The following is a 22,275-nucleotide window of genomic DNA, read 5'->3' on the forward strand; positions in this document are numbered from 1 at the left end:
AACTGAATTGTTGAAATAATATTGTGCGCAAAGTGCCGCCAGTGTGTGTGAATTTACCACTGTGAGTGTTTTTGCATGTGCACTCTGTTTAGGTCTAGATAAGACTTGCATGTTGCTGGCTTATTAAACAAAAAATGTTTTTGGGAGAAAGAAAATTACGTTTTAAGTGAAACCCAGTCAGCACACCTACATTTTTTCCAGTTACCCTGGTTTTGCATTGCATGTAAATTGCATTTTAAACTCTTATATAGATTTAAAAAACAAAACAAAAACGAATGTCTTAGAAAAACAAAAAACGTACAAAAGTCTAAATATAAATAATTACAAATATAAAATAATAAATAATATGAAAAATACTAAACAATTTCACAAGATTCGGGTAAATAACGTTTTCTGGTGGGTTTGTTTGTGTGTTGGTTGGGCGTTCTTAAATATTTATTTTTATTTTTATTTTGCTTTATCATTATTTTCATATAGGGAATGTATAGGATTTATTCATGTCAAATGTATAAAAATAGATTAGTTAGTTTCAAGTGACTTAATAATTAATTAATGATATAATTTTTCAGTGTTTTACACTGATAAACTTTCATTGAAATATATTGATGTATTTCCCTATAGTGATTGTTTGTTTTCTTATAAATAATACATAATAAGAAAAACATGATTATTAAAATAAAAATGAATTATTAATGCACATGTAAATCTGTACAAAAGGATTTTAAAATGACCTGATTTTTTTGGTTGGCAGTGTTTTGTGCAAGTAAGCGCACTTAATCAGATAGCTTAAAAATGTTCAGTATTTCCAATTAGATTTTAATTTCATAAAAAAAAAAAGCTATGGAATGATGAATAAACATGCAGTACAATTTTAAAAATAAAGCCATTTTGACATTTAAATTATGCTCAGCTTATTGCAGCAGAGCCAAATGACAAAACCAATGTACTAGTGCACATATCTTGTAAAAGGCTTTATTATGCAGTCATTTACTCCTTTCCGACATTCTACAGTGATGGCATATGCACTGCAGTGAAACCAACATATGTTCACTGTAAACAGACATGTTCACAGGAATGGCTGTCTCCTTTGGGATCTGGGCTGCTTTGATGTTAGAAAATCATGATATTCACAAGTGTTGTATCTTTTTTTCCCCCAGTGCTGGCCATCCAGATGCGGCGAAATCGCCTAGAAGTTGGAATGAGACAGAACCTGTCTAAAGGTTTCACGCATGCGCTGCAGAAAGCATTCAACGACAGCAGCATCCATGTTCAGGTTGGTAGTTTTACACTGTTAGCGAATAATAAGGGAAACACCTTTTATAAAAGTTCACAAGTCTGGGATCGGTAATGTTTTGATTGTTTCTCATGCTCTTGTGTCTTTCTTCAAGTCTCTCATGCTCACCAAGGCTGTATTTATTTGATCAAAAATACAGTAAAAACAGTAATATTGGGAAATATTATTACTATTTACAATAATCTATTCTGCAAAGCTGAATTTTTAGCATCATTACTCCAGTCTTCAATGATCCTTCAGAAATCATTCTAATATGTGGATTTGCTGCTCAAGAAACATTTCTTATTATTATCGATATTGAATATTTTGTGGAAACCATGATAGATTGTTTTCAGGATTATTTGATTAACAGAATGTTTTAAAAAAACAGTATTTATTTGAAATAGAAATGTTGATAAACATCTTTACTGTTTTGATTAATTTAATGTGTCCTTGCTGAATAAAAGTATTAATTTCTTTAAAGAAAAAAAGAAGAAAAAAACACTGACCTCAAACTTTTGAACAGTAGTATATCTTTTTAAATTAAGTTGTAGTTGGCTACTTACTGAATACTGGGCCATATACACTCAGTGGCCGCTTTATTAGGTACACCTTGCTAGTATCAGGTTGGATCCTTTTGCTTTCAGAACTGCTTTAATTGTTCGTGGCATAGATTTAACAAGATGCTGAAATCATTTCTTAGAGGTTTTAGTCCATATTAACACGATAGCATCACGCAGCTGCTGCAGATTTGTCGGCTGCACATCCATGATGCGAATCTGCCATTCCACCACATGCCAAAGGTGCTCTATTGGATCTATATGGTGACTGTAGAGATCATTAGTGTTTAGTAAACTCATTGTCATATTCAAGAAACCAGTTTGAGATGATTTGATCTTTGTGACATGGCGCGTTATCCTGCTATCCATCAGAAGATGTGTACACTGTGGTCATAAAGAGATGGACATGGTCAGCAACTATACTCAGGTAGGTTGTGGTGTTTAAACAATGCTCAATTGGTATAAAAGGGCCCTAAGTGTGCCAAGAAAATATCAAACACACCATTACACCACCAGCAGCCTGAAGCGTTTATACAAGGCAGGATGGATCCATGCTTTCATGTTGTCTGGCCCTACCATCTGAATGTCGCAACATAAATCGAGACTCATCAGTCCAGGCAACATTTTTCCAGTCTTCTATTGTCTAATTTTGGTGAGCCCGTTAGAATTGTATCCTCAGTTTCCTGTTCTTATCTGACAGGAGTGACACCGGTGTGTCTTCTGCTGCTGTAGTCCATATGCTTGCATTCAGAGATGCTCTTCTGCAGACCTCAGTTGTAATGAGTGGATATTTGAGTTACTGTTGTCTTTCTATCAGCTCAAACCAGTCTAGCCATTCTCCTCTGACCTCTGGAATCAACAAGGCATTTTTGCCCACAGAACTGCCGCTCACTGGATATTTTCACTTTTTCAGACCATTTTCTATAAACCCTAGAGATGGTTGTGCGTGAAAAGTAGGTCAACACTTTCTGACATACTCAGACCAGCTCGTCTGGCACCAACAACCATGCCACGTTCAAAGTCACTTAAATCCCCTTTCCCCATTCTGATGCTCAGTTTGAACTTCAGCAGATCATCTTTACCATGTCTAAGTGCATCGAGTTGCTGCCATGTGATTGGCTGATTAGATATTTACATTAATGAGCAGTTGAACAGATGTACCTAATAAAGTGGCCAGTAAGTGTATACTGGCTACAACACCAATGGATTATACATCATGGTATCACATGACCTCTTCACATTTTATGTTTATTTTGTCCAGTGGCATCTTGGATATATATATAAAAAATAAAAAAAAACTGTATTTCATGCGGAACCAGTAGCCTAGTATGCTTATCCAAGCCCTTTTCTTTCTCCTCCACTACAAGTGCAACACGAAATGAGAAATGCAAAATAAATAATGAAAAGAACAAATCGGAATAGTTTGTTGCCATTGGAAACACAGTAAAATATGACTTATACAGTAGAATATTCAGCAGCAACAAGATAAGTGCTTTGACCGCAGTCATCTGGGATCTTATCACAGTTGCATCATGGGAATTGTAGTTTAGCAGAGGACAATGTGGTGGGAGGTTGCGTGGGCGGTGTTTCCTGTGTATGATCAGTGTGCAGCTCATTGAGTGAGATTGTGTAGAACATCTCCCTGTTTTCAAGCACAGAGAAAGGACCGTCTTATGAAACACTTGGTTTGAAGCCTAAGGAGCATTCGCACGTCTGTCCGTCAGAACTGCACGTTCAGAAATAGCACAGAGCTGGTACCTCATATGCTGCAAATAAAGAATCAATGGTAACATGGTAACAGCAGAGACAATGTGCTGAAGGGAGGGCAGCCGACTAAATAGAGTTTTTTAAAGGAACAGTTCAACCAAAAATTGACATTCTGTCATCGTTTAATCAGCCTCATGTCGTTACAAACCTGTATGACTCTATTATGCCTAAGGTGCTAGTCATACAAGTCATGTGAGTTTGTAATGACATGAGGGTGAGTAAATGATACATTTTTATTTTTGGGTGTACTGTCCCTTTAATGATGATTTACCACTGAAAAGGTTGTTATTAGCATTTGAAGTGCAACCGTCTGTGTCTATTATGCTGAGTGACTCAATCTGTTCTCTTGAAGATCTTTCTCTATAAATGTCTGTTTTGCTCTCTGTGTGATGTTTTCCTCCTCTTTCTCCTCCTCCTCCTCCTCCTCAACTGTCCATCAGATCAGAGGATCTGTATCATTACAGACCCTGGAGGTGATCAGCAGGAGACGACACAATCACTATCTACACACAAACACAGAGAGAAAGTGTGTGTTTATGTTGGAGTAAAAAGAGAGAGATGGTCAGTCAGCTTGGCTCAATATGATGAAATTTATTCATGTGGGATTTGTATTAGCATTTGCCTCAAGCGCTTAACAATAAACAAAGCCAGTAAGAGCATTTGTGTGAATTTAGCACTGTAAAATGAATTCAGAGAGGCATATATAAACATTGTATGCACTTTTCATACACTCACTAGTTTTTAATTATTCACTATCCACCAGCATACATGCTTTATACATGCTATTCATGTCATTTTTCATCACATGTGTTCTCTCTAGTTGGAAAGAGATATCTGCACGCCTTCTAATGTGACTGTGGGCTACTACGTCTCGAGAGGGAAGACCGTGTTGGTGGCCTCTGTCGTAATAGACACCTTATCTTCCTATGGCTTTGACAAGCTTTTGAATGACATCAGAGAGTATGTTCCTGTGTTGTTGGCCGTCCCAAATCCAGTGGCCCCCTGGCTGCCCAGCCTCGGCATCCACCTGCAGCTCAAAACGGGTGAGATTCTTTTCCATTGGGAGATTGTTGGGAAATCTGCCTGGAAATCATTTGATGAACCATTTTAGATATGCGAAATTCTTAAGAAGTTTTATACACGAGTCTCTTCGTTTAACCTTTCTTAACACTACATGAATGTGTAGTGTGAAAAAGTCAACATACATTTATTAAGTTGGATTAAAGTTATTATTCTTCTGAGACTAAAATATCTGGCTCTAACTTGTCCTAGAGCTTTACTAACTCTACAAACTCGGGTCAGACTGTTCGCACTTAGTGTGCTATATCTTTTCTAATCTTTCTTATCTTTTCAATCTTGCAACATGCTAAATCTTGTTAGCAATGTGTTAAATAATACTAGCGACATGCTAAAACATGCTAATTCAAGCTAGCATTGTGCTAATTCATTTTAGCAATGTGTTAAAATATGTTAGCAATGTGCAAAAACATGCTAATTCATGCTAATAATGTGCTAATTCATGCAAGTAATGTGCGAAAACATGTTAAAAATATGCTAATTCATGCTAGCAATGTGCTAAAATCTATCTATCTATCTATTGACAGTCTATCTTTCTATCTACATATTGACAGTCTATCTATCTCTTTCTATCTGTCTATCTATATATTGACAGTCTATCTATCGATCATTCGATTTGTCAAACATGAAGCTTTAAAACTACTTTAAACTTTAAACTATTTCAAACTGAAAACCTTTGAAAACCAAAGCTTTTAAAACTTTAAACTTTTTCTTAGGCTTTTTCATGCAAACCTGTGAGTTTGTCTAGACAAACATTTGTTTTATCTAGCTGTTTGTTAAATTGCATTTTACTCTTGGAAACTGGTGTGTTTTTGGTTAAAAGTTTTTTTTTTTTTTCTGCATATAGTTCTCAGATTTGTTGGGCCAGCAGATGACAGCAAGTCTTGCGTGTTCATCCAAATGATGGAGCAACGATTGGAAAATGTGTTTGCAGAGGCGCAGGAGAAAGTGGAGGACTCTTATGGGACTCTTTCTGTTGAGGTATTTTTTCAATTGAACTTGAAAACAAAGTTTGATGAATGGCTTAACTTCAGAGGCCTGATAACTCCGTCCCTCTGTTGGATTTGGATTTATAGTTTCTTTGTGTTTTCGGACAGATTCTGAACTCGTATCAAACCGGGAATTCATTGGCAGTCACTCTGGTGTATGTGGTGTGGAACGGTAGCACTCCGTTGAACGGCACTGTGTCCAGCGGACTCCTTAACCAGCTCACTGCCGAGCTGGTGGGCTACTTTCTCTTCTTCCCCCCTCTGATCATCGCTGAGCGTAAGTTCCAGCTTGTGTTTACTGCTTGATGTTACATTTACTTGCAGCACGGCTCGTGTTTTTCATGTCAGTGCACAAACGGTAGCTCATGTTTATTTCTGTTTGAATCCGTGAGTTTATGCTTTCCTTAAGGTTTTGATTGGTCCAGAAGACATTTTCCAAGGATGCATAGCATTCTCCTTTTTTAGATGGGTAGTTGATGTGAAACACTTTTGGGAAGTTGACATGTTCTCCTGTGCGACATGCTATACTCCATCTAAAGTTATTTTAAACAGCTATTTTGCTAGGCTTTTTAACTGATATGCATGCAACTTTTGTGAACGTGTTAATTGAGAGACTAGAATATTTGTACTTTTAAAATCTTATTGCTTACCACAGCACTATGGATACACCGATTATGGAAATTTTGACAGATACCAATAACTGATAATTATTATATTTTGAAGTTGATAACCAGTATATTGGAGGATAATAATTTTGTGAGAATGATTACCAAAAAAATAAAGTCCAGATGTGATATATAATATCATGTAGAGTAGATCCATATTAATATGTGATAATTAATTATTATTAGTATAATATATAATCATCTATCTAATCGATATATACACACACACACACAATACTTTTATGCTAGTATGTATTCAAATAAATATTTATGAATTTAAAAGGTATTACATATTTATTCAATATCATTTTTTTCCCCCCACAAATAAAACAAGGAATGAAGAAACAAAATTCATGTGTGCTATGGATAAAAAATATTAATATTTTTTAAATGATATATTACTGGCTTACTGGCTCTCAGTAACATTTTATCTTAAGTAGGCTATGGGTCCCATGATCGTTTGACTATTAATTTATCAGCTTATTCTACATATAAGACCGATATGATAACATTAAATTACCAATATAACATAAAGTTGAGTAAATGATGACAGAATTGTCTTTTTTTTCCAGAATGGTTTTCTAGTAAACATCCATCTGTCTTTATCGCTCTTTTCACAGCTCTAGAGTACCACAACCTTAACACTTCAGTAGCAACCCGAGATTACTGGGTAATCACAGGTAATTACCTTAATATTTCAGCTGCTAACCAGCACCCAGACAGCTATTTGCCAGCATGTGTTACGTGAGCAAGCCTAGCTAATGTTTTTCCCCCTTCTTTTAAACTCAGAGAGCCTTCTTTTTTTTGAGGATAGCTATTGATGTATTATTTAGCTTCCCCCATTAACTGATTTGGAGAGATCACATTTGATCAGAATATTTAGCATGAAAAAGCTATTTCTAGCTTTAAGTTCTTGCACTCAATGTTCTCGCTGTTGCCTTAGCTAGCTCGTCCTCCCCCTCTTTTACCCAGGAGAACAAATCCTTTTTTACCAAGGTCAATTCTATAGTAATTGCAGTTTTTTAGATTCAAAGTGTAAGAAAGGTAAGTTCTCTTTTTCACCTTGCTTCATCTCTCTCTCTCTCTCTCCAGTAATTCAGGACGTTGACAGCTCTTCTCTTGAAGGGAGTTATCAGAGCTTTGCGAGTCTAATGGAGCAGCGCCTGGCGGAGCTCTTTCTGGTTGCCAGTCGACACGGCCTCCGCTTCAGGAGAGCCACGACTGTTGGCGACTACACTGTCCAGGTGTGCTGTCAATCTGTTCTTTGTTTGTAATTTTAGCATTTACAATTTATAGTTTTTTCTTGTCTTGAGAAAACAGATTAAATATATTGATGACTCATCCTGCACTACACAGGTTTTTGTCCAATCAAATGCTCTAGAATGAGAAATCTCCTCCCCAAAACAACCTGCAACCAATTAGCAAAACATATTAATGACCTTGATGAAACTAAGGCCTGTTTGTTTTTTATAAGGTGAATGTGGATTATGTTACTCATTTTGCATCCAAAGAGGTTAGCCAATCATGAATGAGATAATTTGCATATAGATGTCTGTTCTGGTGCAAGAAATTTTACTGTTCTATATGGAATTCAAGGAAAAAAATGCTACAAAAGTGTAAAGTATGGCCATTTAAAATCGAAATTTGGCCAATGTTCGATTCAATTTGGGTTTTAGATTGAGGCTAGTTGCTGAAGTTTGTGTTGGAAACATCAAACATCAACTCAGAGTGTTTTCCTCATACAGATGGTCAGTATCCGACGACTGCCTGGTCCCAAAAACCCAGCTGAAATGACCTACTATGTACAAGTAGATGGATCTCCCATAACTGGCACTACTGCGGCCAAGACCCTCAACACAGTGGACTCTCAGACCATGGCTCTCACTCTGGGATACTTCGTCCAGATTCAAGCAGAGGGTATGTATATATTTTACTAATTTAGCCCAGTTTCTTTCCAAACCATCAATTAGTTTCTTTTTATATGCAGGAAATCCTAGGATTTTGTGAGTGTTTACTGTACATCAGATCTAGAACTATGTTTGAATTGTCAAAAGTGACGAGTACACTATAGTTTGCATTATTGATCCTTGCTAATGCTCTTACTTAAGAGTAGTGATATGGACAAACCCCTAATCATAACTATTAAACTTTAGCGTGCAACTTAGTAGCATACTGACACCAAAGATCCCTCAAATTGCACATTTTTGCAAAAACAAAACATTTTCATCTGCCGGGAGATGATTAAAATAAGCAGAATAAACTGTTTGTATGCGTACGCTAGTGTATGCGTAGTGCGCATGACGTAAATTTTGTCATCCGTATAGTATGCGTGTAACTGTATTGTTTGTCCACAAGGTAGCGACACAAAAAAAACCTGGAAAATACAGGAGACAGTAACAACAATATATGCCCATGTTGTCAAGATCGAGGTATATTTTGGGCTTTTACTTTCATACAGGGTCCCAAGACATTTCTAGAAACGATAAGTACTCAGTTAGCAATCTTATCAGCAAATTTTGCACATTTGAAGTTATATTAATCAATGCAAGAATAGCCAACAAAAATGTTTTATCAATGAACTGAAAATTCCACTTTTTGCTTGATGAGGAACCAAAAAAAAGCGAGAATGACAATGCTGACTTATTTTTTCCGAATGAAGTCTATAGCTATCTCACACCACGCTAGAGAAACCGCAGGGGATTTGGGTGTAGAGAGTTTACACAAGTTTACTGAGCTCTCAACTGGGGCATCAAGCCCAGTTTGTCTGCCTGAGAAGAGCAAAGCCCCGGTTTTGTATGAATAAAACACAATCAGACCCAGCAGTGGGGGTTTAATCTCCCAGATAAGAGCTACAGCCGAAAGACAGATTCAGCTCATTAGGAGCTAACCATAGACAGTAGGAGACAGAGGGGAGTTGGATTACTGTAAGAGAGTGTGCTGGAGATGCAAGTGGCGGAAATCATGTGCAAACATTGTGACCGAGTCTATTGATTTCCAATGTATGTGTTTGTGTTTGTGTGTAAACAGCGGTGGTGAAGAGTCTGCCTAGTAACCTCTGGACATTGGCAGTCCTGATACCCGTATCAATTGTGATGGTCGTGGTGGTCATGGCGGTTGCTATCTTATGCAGGAGAAACCGAACTGTCTTCAAGACCAGTGCGTTTCGCAATTTCCACAGCCGCACTAAGGTAGGCTCATCCAGACCACTACTCTTCATATCATCACTGTCTTGTCAAAACGGGGGCCGGTTATGTCAGCATCATGTTATTTAATCCATTTAATAAATATGACTTTATAAGTAAGTCCACTAACAATGGGTCTCATTCACTAATACACCACTTTTAAAATTCTGACTGACATGGAGAAGCTGATAATTGTTTTCATATGGTTTATAACTGATGAATGGTTCATATTAAAATTCTGTACTATTTTCTCTAAATAGATTAAAAATAAAACATTAAAAACTTCAACAATTTTTAAAAAATAAAAATGTCATATATATATATATATATATACAGTACATAAACAATTTAATAGACATTTTTTGTATTTTTTTAATTCTTTTTAACAAATATTTTTTTAATATTTTATTTTCTATATATAACAATTTATTCATTTTGTTAACTAAATTATTGATTATTATTAATTATATTGATTGCATTCATTCATTTTATATATTTATGTATAAAATAAAATATATTATTTTATATTAATAAAGTACATTTATATGTTAAAAATCTGATAGCAACTTTGAGTACTTATGTGCAAAAAAAATGTGTCCCATAAAAAACTGTGAATCGTGTGTGGGTTTGTTTTTATTCTCAATATTAATGAGTCAGGACTGTGAATGAGACCCGTTGTGATGTCATACCGATGATGTCATCTCATGACTACCAACAGGCTTAAAATATCCTGCTTTCCTTCATACTATTCACAAAATAGTGTTTCTTTGTTTTTTTAATCTAATTTCTGAATATGGTGCTAGACGATTTAAAATGGTGGATTGTTCCTCAAACACTTGCTGTTTAAAACATTGGAATGACAAATTTCACTTTGACTCCCACAAAATGTCCTTCCAATTGTGTCTTCACTACTCTTCCTGTCTAGACCTCATATCGAAGAGATGGGAGTTATCACCACCAGGTATTTTCTGGCTTGTTCATGGTGCTTGGCTGCATGCTTACAGTCCAGACATTCTTCTTGTTGACTGTGCTTGTGGCAAATCGGTTGTCAGGGGGAAGGGGAAACAGAAGGTTATCTATCCTCTGCATAATCAATGAACTGTTCAGTAAGATCTAGTGCACTGAGGATATCTTTGATCTGCACAGCACAAATATCTCCTCTCTTGTACCTCCATTTGAGATTGTAGGACAGTGACTAATAACAGAATGGGAAGGATTTAAAGTATTACCACAGTATTACTGTATTCTGATTTCTTTGTTGTGGTTGGATCATGGGGCTTTTAAATAGATACAGGCCAAATGCAGGGTAATAAATTAGGCCACCCCAAGCTGTGAGATATGCCAAGGTTACATATATGAATAATTAGGTGAAATTTTAATAGATTACCAGGACTTTTCCATCTAAAATAGGATACATTAAATGACCCAACAGGAATGAGCTATAGGATATATGTGTGCATATGTATTTATAGCAAATGTGTACAGTATATTATACACTACTGTTTAAAAATTTAGGGGCATTACGATTTTTCTTTTTCAATGAAATTAAAACTTTTATTCAGCAAGAATGTATTAAATTGATGAAAAGTGAGAGTAAAGACATTTATAATGTTCTATATCAAATAAATGTTCTTTTGAACTTTCTATTCTTCTAAAAACTGTACAAAACAAACAAAATTGTTTTCAACATTGATAATAACAAGAAATGTCTTTTTGAGATTAGAATTAGAATGATTTCTGAAGGATCACTGAGTGACACTGAAGACTGGAGTGAATGATGCTGAAAATTCATGATTTGAAAATATATTAAAGTAGAAAACAGTTCTTTTAAATTGTAATAATATTTCACAATATTACTGTTTTAATGTATTAAACACATGCAGCCTTGTTGAGTTTAATATATATATAAAAAAATCTTTCGACTTTCATAGAACTCAAAAATAGAAGTTTAGCAGAATGTCTAAGCTGCTCTTTCTTTACAATGAAAGTGAATAGTGACCAAAACTTAAATACAGTTTGTGCCTTACTGTAAGTTATAAAATGGCTTCACAAGACTTGGAATGTAATGCACAATTCATATAAACAACTTGCATGATAATTTTATGATAGCCCATGCTCACTTTTCACTTTCATTGTATGTAAAACAACCGCTTCGACATTCTGGAAAAAACTCCTGGAAAAGTCATATGGGCAACATGAGTGTGAGTAAAGGATGACGGTATTTTCCTTTTTGGGTGATCTATCCCTGTAGTATAACGGTATTTTTTTTAGTAATGGAATAAAACAATATGCAAATCAATTGTAATTATGATAATCGTCTCTTTGATCATACTCCCTCTTAGCCGTGTTCTCTGATCTGAAAACATTCCCTGCTCCGTCCAATTAAGATGTCCTTTCAGGAACATGATTTTGCTTATGCACGGTAATTTACGGATCAGTGTATAAAGCGTTCCGGTTTCACACAAGAGTTTCCTGTGTTAGCGAAGGGAAATAAGTGGAGGTGTGTAAAGTGGCATAAGGACTCGGATACCGGCACTGATGATTCGTCAGGCTCAGACGTGATCAATTGCATGTGTGTCTGCTTGCCTGCTTTTTGCTTCTACCTGTCATTGTGTTTGAGCAGCCCTTACGTGTTTTCCATGCTTGTTTGTACAACCGTGTGAGGAAGATAAATTCACATCCTGTGCAAGACTTACAATCAGGACTCAACGTCTCTAGACTTAAATCAAATTGAACTTGGATTGAAATAAGATTTATATAAGGGGTTTGTGGACTGTTGCGACCCACGTCCGGCTCCTTTTAATACAATCGGATGAAGCACAAGTGAATTATAGTTCAGCTGAGCATGTGAAATATATTTGAGTTGGATTTTACCTCATTCAAGGTCAATGTCCAATACATAATATCCAGGGTAATGGTCTTAAAATGAAAATGTTGCTTTTTGCTATTGTCCACACATTTTAGATAGGTACTGTTTTACCTATATATTCAATTTTTTATTTATTTAGCTGTATCTGTTAATATTGTTTATTTAGTTGAGCATGCTTATTTCACCAATTTGTACAAAAAAACAGTAACGATTAATTAATGTGTGTGTGTGTGTGTGTATATATATATATATATATATACTGTACACAAACAAACTTTTATGTTAGATGCGATTAATCGCGATTAATCAATATATATATATATCGATTAATCGCATCTAACATAAAAGTTTGTTTGTGTACAGTATATATGTGTGTATATATATAGTATATACTGTATATAAATAATTGATATTGTTTTTTAAATAAATGCAACTTAATGAAAATATATATATATATTGTTATTTGCATTTGATTGAAGTTCATTAATATATATACTGTATATATATTAATTTAACATTTATATATATATATATATATATATGTGTGTGTGTGTGTGTGTTAAATCCAATCTTTACCAAATCTTAAATAATAATAATAATAATAAATTTTATTTGTTGCCGCCTTTCAAGACACCCAAGGACATCTTACAGAAAAAATAAAACAAGACATTAATACAAGCCCAACAATAACATCAATTGTAAAATCAAAATAATAAGTACGATCTTGATCCTAAAACCATAAAGTCCAGGAAATTAAATTGGAATGATGAAATTTAAGTAGGATAAGCCAATCTAAACAGATGTGTTTTAAGTTGTGATTTGAATTGATGGAGAGAGTCCAGTTGGCGAATGTGAAGTGGGTCCAGAGACGTGAGGCAGATATTAAATCTTATAAAAATTAAATATCCATTTTCATACTTTACATTAAAATATTATGATTCACTTGAAGCATTTAGAATTATTGAGTTTGTTTCTTTGTGTCCAATTTAAATATAGGTATTTATTGGTTATCAGCCATAACGTGAAAATAATTATCGGTTTCTCGCACTGAATTTGAATATTGTGCATTCATTATAATTATTTTTGCAATTCTGTTTGATAACACTCATAGTGTAGAAATTATACACCTCACTAAAGGATCTTGTAGATGTGACAGCACCATGTGCAAAGTGCAGCGTCGCATGAATTATTAATTGAATTAATCACACATTTTCCCCATTTACATCATAACAGCAACGCCCTGTGACACCTTTTTAAGATCCAAAAGGCACCCTGCCTCCGTTCGCCCTGTTCCGCGGGAGATTGATCCATAATTCATTAAAACGAGGGGCTCCATAGCTCTCCCATATTAAATATCCCATCGCAACTTGATGCATCATATGCAGGCTCCATAAAATATAGTTTGACTCAAAGTACCTTCAGCCCATGAATAAATTAGGATGGCCGGCATTCCTTTGCTGATTGAAATGAAACGCTGGATGTGGCATTGTGTAACTCTTACTTTCTTCTCCACCATCCAATCACGGCGCATCATTTCCTGTCCAGCCCGTGCAGGGTTTCGACTACGCCAAGAAGCACATGGGCCGGCCAGGCGAGGAGGCTCTCACTGTCACCAAGGAAACACTTGTCCTGTCCCTACCGGTACGGGACGCCCCTCTCACACAAGAGAGGGTGGCGGTGTTACAAGATGGCACAGCCTCAAAAAGACCCCAGTCGACCGAGATGCATCTCAGGTGAGTGCTTTAATTATAGAACAAAGAAGCACTGTGGAAGTATGAACATTTTTAGGCTTACCAAATGGAATAAGCTAGTATGATAGTATATCGCTCAACTCTCTATAGAACACTAGAGGCTTTAAAGCCTGAACGTCATAAATGTTGAAAGCCATTCCACCCGATATAACCGCAATGTTCTATTTGAGTTGCATTTCTTATCTCCTCCTGCTGAAAAATCAAGTACACCTCAAAAATGACGTATAATTACTGGTAAAGCTCTTGAGTTTAAGACGCAGCAGAGACATTGTGGAGGGAAGAACAAAGTACACCGTGTGCTTAGGAACAAAGACCTTCAAGGTTCTTTTGACGTATATTTATAGAATCTAAATCAAGAAAGACAGACGTGCCACAAAAATATCCCCAATGCCAACATCTGCCTGGTGCACACTTTATGATTTTGTCCAAAAAAGTAAAAATAATATACATATTTTTTTTTTTTTGGACAAAATCATGACCAAAATCATACAGTGTGCCATTGTTTTGTCTCAAGATGCACACCAGTAATGTTTTTTTTCTATGGCACGTTTATAAAAGCTTTTAAATGCCCTAATTAAACTAAGGCTTAATCCTGGCTTAATCTAAGCTCTGTCTGTGAAACCGGGCCTTTAAGTTTATTCTGAAAAATGAGCAATCCACAAACTTTTCTTTGAAAAGACAGACAAAATATTACTGAAATTACCATAATAGCCTGTTTTGGTTTACATTATGTAACAAAAATAGCCCAGTCAGTGCTGTTTATTTGCTGTTTACTAAAGTCCTAACTAATATGTATAACAAGACCATCACTCAAGATCTCACTGGAGTCATACCGTACAAGCAAAGAACGTTAAGGACAGATCAAATCGTGCAGTGTGCACCGGGTTTCAATCTTTTTGTGTGTTTTTCTTTGTCCTCGATGCTTCAGAGAAATTTCTTTCTTCACAAAGAGCAAAAGCTCCCAAGGTTCTTTTCTCATTCTGCCTAAAAATGCAAATGAAAGACGGTAGGAAATGTATCAGTGTTCAGCTCGCACGACGGTCTCGTCGCAAAAGCGGCCCTTCAAGGTCATTAAAACCCACCACCACACATCTCCCACATCTCCAGGCTTACTTAACCACTCTCTGTGGGCCGTGGGATCGTAAATATGCCTTTATGTCGTACGCGGGACAATGCGACAGAGCAAAGAGCAACAATCCTTGAAATCGTTGCAGTGTGGCTTAGCGTTTCCTCTCCCTCTTTTTGTTTCTCCTTCTCTTGCTCTTTTTCTAATAGCCTCCGTGCTTATTAACCGGAATACAAATGTATTCTGCCGTTTGTTATCTCTCCTGAGTGGCACGATTAAAGGGAAATGAGCCTGCAGAGAGCAGGGCTGGGGAAATAATTATTTGGAAAGTAAATGTGGTGAATACACGAGCATTTAAACCTGGCAGAGACAGACAGAGATGCATGCAGGGAAGATAAGAACGCTCACAGCTCCAGAATCATGTATGATTCAGTGTGCCCATAGGCAGCTTGGCCAACTCATCCACGCTCTCTTCTGCCCGACTGTGTTAGACCCAGAAGACGTGCGTGTGTTCGTGCGGCAGCGAGTCCAGCGGGGCTGGGTGTTATGTGCATGGCAGATTGTTGGCTCGCATGCCTGAGAGATTAGCAGATTTAATGTAATATTCATATTTTGTTGACTCTGTGCTTTATTATCTCCTTCTTAGAGAGAGAGGGGTTTTTGGTTTTTTATTTATTTTGTGATGTGAAAATTAAATATTTCATATAAATATTTTGTAATTATAGTTAATTGCTTATAAGGTTCCTTGAACTTTATGGATCTTATAATATACAATTGAATTATAAAATCAATGTGGACCCCATTTTTTGGAGATATTATATGTATGTCTATACATATATAGTACAAATGTATAAATAAAACTTTAATATATAAAAATATTTAATTGTTTAAAATAATGTGTACAAAATATATACATAGATTAGCGCTGTCAAATCGATAAATTGTGATTAACTGCATCTAATATAAAAGTTTGTAAATATGTGTATGTATGTGTATTATATATATATATATACATATATACACATATTTACAGACTTTTATGTTAGATGCGATTAATAGCGATTAATTGATTTGTCATCACTAATATTAGTTAGTGACATCAATAATTAGTATATAGTATCTGTGACTTTAAGCATGTATGTATACATATATATAGTATAATATATATAAATATATAGGCTATACAAGTATGTTTAAGAGTATGTATTCAAATTTTAACGTAAATATATAATTGTTTTAAATAATGCGTGTGTGTCTATATAATATATATATATATATATATATAGTAAATTTGGTCAGTTTTGATTTCAAATTCATTTCAATTAGATTGCATTTCAGCCGATATGGATCTCTTGGGACCAGTTCAGTTTCTTCATCATTTTTATTATATACCATAAAAAAGTCAGCTTCATATTTCCTTTATTCTAGCAAGTCAGTGTTGACGTGAAATGCTTGCCAACATTCTATCCAGTAGTGATGCCTTACAACTCTCGCCGGCACACGATGTGCATTCTGATATGTTGTCTGTGGCTCATTGTGGTTGTTGTTTCAGAGCAGGATGTCGTCCTGTTGTTGAACATTTGTTTAAATGACACAAAACATGATGAGTGGATGCTCACCCTACGGTGATGTCTGCTAAATGACACCACTGCAATTTAACGCAGGTTAACAGAGGCCAGAGGGTCCTGCAAGGCAACTGTTAACCCTGCATCACACTGCATGCAACAGACTAACCATTGCCTCTGTTGCCATGGCTACCCGCAGCAGGTTGCCAAGCGAGGACGGCTCTGTTTCGAGCAATGAATCCGGGAAGCTGAACACGGGCAGAAGCTCCACAGCTCGGAGATCAACGGCACAGAAAGCGCCCAAAGAAGAGCAACACACGAGAAATGGTGAGAAAGACAGAAGTAAAAGGAGCAACAAAATTCTCATTCCTTTAGTAGGTTCATAACCCATTTATAAAAACCCATAATGGTCTTATAAGAATGCTGGGTTTAATTTCTTGAAAAAAATGTAAGCATCATTAAAAAAGATAAATTATTGTAGAGGCAAATGATACTTGGATATTTAACGGAAAAAAAAATCCTTAAGAAGAAATATATCCTATATGAGAACTTATTATTTAAGTCCTTTCATGAGAACTTAAATAATTTTATTATTTAAAAATATAAAAAACATTTATAAATAATAAAAAATGATTATAATTACATTATATTATTACACTAAATTGTGTCAAAGTTTTGCCAGTGGTGTAAAAAAAAGAAGAAATTCTTTAAATATCATGCCACTTTGCTGTTTATAATAAATATTACAATAGATATTTTTGCTGAACAAAAATAATGTTTTTGTGTTTCACTTTGCTTTGTTTTGCTTTGTTTTGATTTACTTTGTTTTGCTTTGCTTTGATTTACTTTGTTTTGATTTACTTTGTTTTGCTTTGCTTTGATTTACTTTGTTTTGATTTACTTTGCTTTGATTTACTTTGTTTTGATTTACTTTGCTTTGATTTACTTTGTTTTGTTTAGCTTTGTTTTGATTTGTTTCACTTTGCTTTGTTTTGCTTTACTTTGTTTTGCTTTGCTTTGCTTTGTTTTGTTTCACTTTGTTTTGTTTTGAAAAACTAGTGTTGAAACACTAAATTAACGAAATGTCAACACACATCGGTTCTGTAACTGGCTCAAACAAGTATTAATATGAATTTCTTTCTCATAAAGAGTTTATTAAAGGTTTTATAAGTGTATACAGTCTTAATATAGCGTAACATTATTCTTATAACAGTTTTATATATGGTGTCCAACAAGAAGCTTGGCCAGCCAAGATATCTCCCACTAAACCCCCAAACCCATATAAAATGAATTGTTCAGTATATTCTGCACCAGTGACTAGTATCCCGCTCTTTTTGAGTATTTACAGCTGCACTCTTTACTGATCCTCTTTTTACCCTCCTGCTGTAATTTTATGATTGCATTGGTCTCCTGTGTCTTTTTGCAGACCATTATGATTCTCTAACTGGCTCTCTACGCCTCATCACCATCAAGCCTATGGCTGCCCCACTCAACTATTCTTATCCTGACTCGTCCAATCACAGCCAAGACTCTGTCATCCTGAACGGAGAGGTGAGTTTGCTGTCACCATGGAGATGGGGCCACCTCATTAGGAGGCTTTTATTGTTGATTTATTTTTACATGTGCTAAGTGCTTGTCAACAGTAGACTTACTGTTTCCGGGCCTGTCGAATGGTCAGGCCCACACAGAATCTGTTCCACAGATTTTCCCTGCAAGATCAGCAAAAAAAAAGATTCTATTTGAACTGATTTATGAGCTGCTGAGTTGCACAAAGTGGGAGCAAATAAATAGCATCAGCTTTTCACCTGCAGGTCAACATGGGGCTGAAGCAGAAGTCGGACATTGAGCATTATCGTAATAAGCTGAGGTTAAAAGCTAAGAGGAAAGGTTACAGCGATGGGCCGGTCACGAGCAGCAGCGGGAGCGGGAGCGGCAGCGGTCACATGTACAGTCATCGAGACAGGCTGAGACGTGAGAATGCTTCCTTGGACTTGGAAGATCTGAGGGGGCCGAAGGAGGACAGGAAACCCTCCACTTACGTAAAGTACCGCAGGAGGTAGGCGGAGATTAAATCCCTGCTATTACTCATCCCAAAATATTTAGAGAAAATGAAGCCAGTTGCGTGTTCCTAGATACAGGAGATGCACTAAAATCATGGGGGGGAATTTACCAAACAGTTAAGGAACTTTTACATTATATTCGATCGATTCTAAAATAAAAGTTTGTGTTTATGTAATATATGTGTAGATATATATTATTGTGTGTGTGTGTGTGTGTGTGTGTGTGTGTGTGCGCATGTCCATACAAACACGTTTATATATATATATATATATATTTGCATACACACACACACACACACACACATATACATACATCTATATATCTATATATCTTACCATCTATATATAGATATATATATATAGATATATAGATATACACACATTTATTATATAAACAAAACCTTTTTTTAGAATCAATTAATCAATTTGACAGCACTAATTATATTAATTGTATAATATTTTATTAAATAAAATAAATTAGTGCAAAATAAATTTTGTGTACTTGCATACTATATATATATATATATATATATATATATATATATATATCAAATATAAGTACATATATAATGAAATATTTTACAATAAGTTATTAATTCATATACGCAACACAATACCATTTAAAAGTTTGTGGTTTGTAAGATGTTTTTGTCAAAGTGTTATATGCTCACCAAGGCTGCATTTATTTGATCAAAAATACAATAAAAACTGTTATAATGTGAAATATTACAATAAAAAAACGCTTTCAATTTTAATGTTTTAAAATATAATTTATTTCTGTGATGCAAAGCTGAATTTTCAGCATCATTACTCTAGTCTTCAGTGTCACGTGATCCTTCAGAAATCATTCTAATATTCTGATTTGCTGCTCAAGAAACATTTATTATTATTGTGCTATTATTATTGTTATTATTATTAATATTTTTGTGATACATTTAACCTTGATGAATTATTTGATGAATAGAAAGTCTAAAAGAACAGCATTAAGTTGAAATAAAAAACTTTTGTAACATTTCTTATAAAAAAAAAAAATTCTTTAAAAAAAAAACTTACAGACCCCATATTTTGGAATGGTAGTATACTGTATATAGAGAGTATAAGTTTTTATGTTTGTGCCATTGCATAATTGTTGCATACCTCCTTTTATTGAATTGCGTACTAAAACAACACAGATGATCCAAATAAACAACACTATTAATTCTTAGTAAATTCCCCCTGTGGCATGAATGAAGATCTCTTTAATGCTCTTCTCCAAAAAACACAGAGCATGTAATGTTTGGACATTAATATTTCAGTGTGTATAAAACTAAAAATAAGTCATAATGTAAAATTAACCATGACTTCCATGACCATATGTTGGTTCGTAAGATCACAGTACTGAATTTTTTAACATTCTCTCCCCAGTGACTCCCACAGGGAACCTGCATATTGGAGCAGGCAGTCTCTGAACACCCCGAGCCCTGTGGAGACAGAGATGGACATGCTGGTCATGAGGGAGCGATCCAGGAGGGGCATCCGCAACAGCGGCTACGATGTAAGCGCTCCAGCCTCTTGCATCATGGGACCCCAAATCCTCTGCTGTAGTCTTTCCGCACGGCGCGTCATTCACAGTTTAGGGAGCGGGCAGAGATTACTTTTACTTTAGTCAGCTCAAGTTACCTTCGAGGCTTAAATGAAGGCGATTACCTTTAGGTTTAACTTTAAACCCGGTTATGACGGAAGGGAGCTTGAGATGATGCTCCTTACCTAACCCTGAATTTTAATAACCCACGTCATCATGAAACAGCAGAACGTCATTGAGCTTAATTACAATTATGGTGTTTTCAGTGATTTAGATTGGAAATTCGATATCGGATAATATCCGTGAATGTGCTGGGCTTTTAAAAGTTCTGAGTTTTCAGAATATTTGCAACACAAGTGATATCAGGGCTTTTTACACTGCGTTTAACCCTGTGCTATCATTGTTCTAGTTGTGGGACTTTGAAACATGTAAACCAGAGAAGAAATATTTATGTCGTTTAATTATGTGTATTCATTGAATCCACCTCAGGGTGAGCCTGAACCGTTTGAAGAGACAGATGTGGACCGCCTTCTGAGTTCCCTGGGTTTCGGCGGTGGGCACCAGGTCAAAGGTCACTCCGACTCGTCCACCCTGAGCTCGCAGCCTTCCATCGATGAAGTGAGGCAGCAGATGCACCTCCTCTTGGACAACGCCTTTGGTTTGGCCTCTGCCGAGCCAACCCCGGCAAACCACCACCACCATCATCACCACCACCCTCACGGTCCGTACAACCCCAGCCACGGTAGCCCTTACCTGGACGGGGTTACCAGCGCACCTGGGACTATGAACCACCCCAATGGAGCTCTACAGCGCGGATCCTCCTTTGGGCCGGAAATGCACCAGTGTAGCCTCCCCAAACCAGTGAGTGCCGCGCTTTGACGTGATTGACGATTGTGAAATGAATGCAAACATTTGTACTTTGAGTTGAGTTTGGGAAAAAACTAGAGGATTTAGGGTCATATGTTCATCGTATAATTATTCATAAAGTTGCTTTGTGCTTGGCTCTGCAGGGATTCAGGTTTACCCAGCTGCCTGATATGGGTTTGGGTTCCCCACCACCCCTCATCCCTCCAAGAGGCGGAGCCCCACCTGGAACATCATTGAGGCGGTGAGAGAAACCTTAAAATACTCATTCATACTCATGTTTGGTTCATTATATTATATTATATTATATTATATTATATTATATTATATTATATTATATTATATTATATTATATTATATTATATTATATTATATTGCATGCTAAATAAAATAAATTAATGCAAAATTATTTTCCGTCTTTTAATTACATAATTTGTATTAATGTTTTTGAAAACATTTAATTTAACAAATATAAATATATTTAAAAAAATAGATATATTTTATATATTCACACATACATTCATACTCATATTCAGATCGTGCATTGGGTTATAGGCCTATATTATATTATATTATATTATATTATATTATATTATATTATATTATATTATATTATATTATATTATATTATAGATTTTATATATATATATATATATATATATATATATATATATATATATATATATTCTTATTTGCATGCTAAATAAAATAAATGAATGCAAAATTATTTTCCATCTTTTAATTACATAATTGTTATAATGTTTTTGAAAAAAAGTCTCGTTGTAGTTTGTAAAAAGATATATAACTACATACATTTTATTTAACAAATATAACTTTAATAAAATATATATTTAAAAAAATAGATATATTTTATATATATTCACACATACATTCATACTCGTATTCAGGTCGTGCATTGGGTTATAGGCCTATATTAATTATATTATATTATATTATATTATATTATATTATATTATATCATATTATATTATATTATATTATATTATATTATATTATATTATATTA

The 22,275-nt window shown here is 35.2% G+C and overlaps 1 protein-coding gene across 1 annotated transcript in view; it reads left to right on the top strand.

Annotated features, from left to right (window-relative positions):
* Positions 1-22,275, top strand: part of kiaa1549la (KIAA1549-like a) — a gene marked incomplete at its 5' end in the record, with an annotated part of 56,638 nt that overhangs the window by 28,625 nt on the left and 5,738 nt on the right. Inside the window, 16 exons of the mRNA XM_081356910.1 lie at positions 1,158-1,273; positions 4,421-4,643; positions 5,525-5,658; positions 5,775-5,943; positions 6,952-7,011; positions 7,424-7,575; positions 8,077-8,248; positions 9,359-9,519; positions 10,439-10,474; positions 13,928-14,115; positions 16,964-17,091; positions 18,191-18,315; positions 18,576-18,820; positions 20,229-20,358; positions 20,875-21,246; positions 21,396-21,493. Of these exons, the coding sequence (XP_081213036.1) occupies positions 1,158-1,273; positions 4,421-4,643; positions 5,525-5,658; positions 5,775-5,943; positions 6,952-7,011; positions 7,424-7,575; positions 8,077-8,248; positions 9,359-9,519; positions 10,439-10,474; positions 13,928-14,115; positions 16,964-17,091; positions 18,191-18,315; positions 18,576-18,820; positions 20,229-20,358; positions 20,875-21,246; positions 21,396-21,493 (2,509 nt within the window). The remainder of the gene's footprint in view (positions 1-1,157; positions 1,274-4,420; positions 4,644-5,524; positions 5,659-5,774; positions 5,944-6,951; positions 7,012-7,423; positions 7,576-8,076; positions 8,249-9,358; positions 9,520-10,438; positions 10,475-13,927; positions 14,116-16,963; positions 17,092-18,190; positions 18,316-18,575; positions 18,821-20,228; positions 20,359-20,874; positions 21,247-21,395; positions 21,494-22,275) is intronic.

This window comes from Scardinius erythrophthalmus (assembly GCF_964197995.2).
Source record: "Scardinius erythrophthalmus genome assembly, chromosome: 24".
Lineage (NCBI taxonomy): Eukaryota > Metazoa > Chordata > Actinopteri > Cypriniformes > Leuciscidae > Scardinius > Scardinius erythrophthalmus.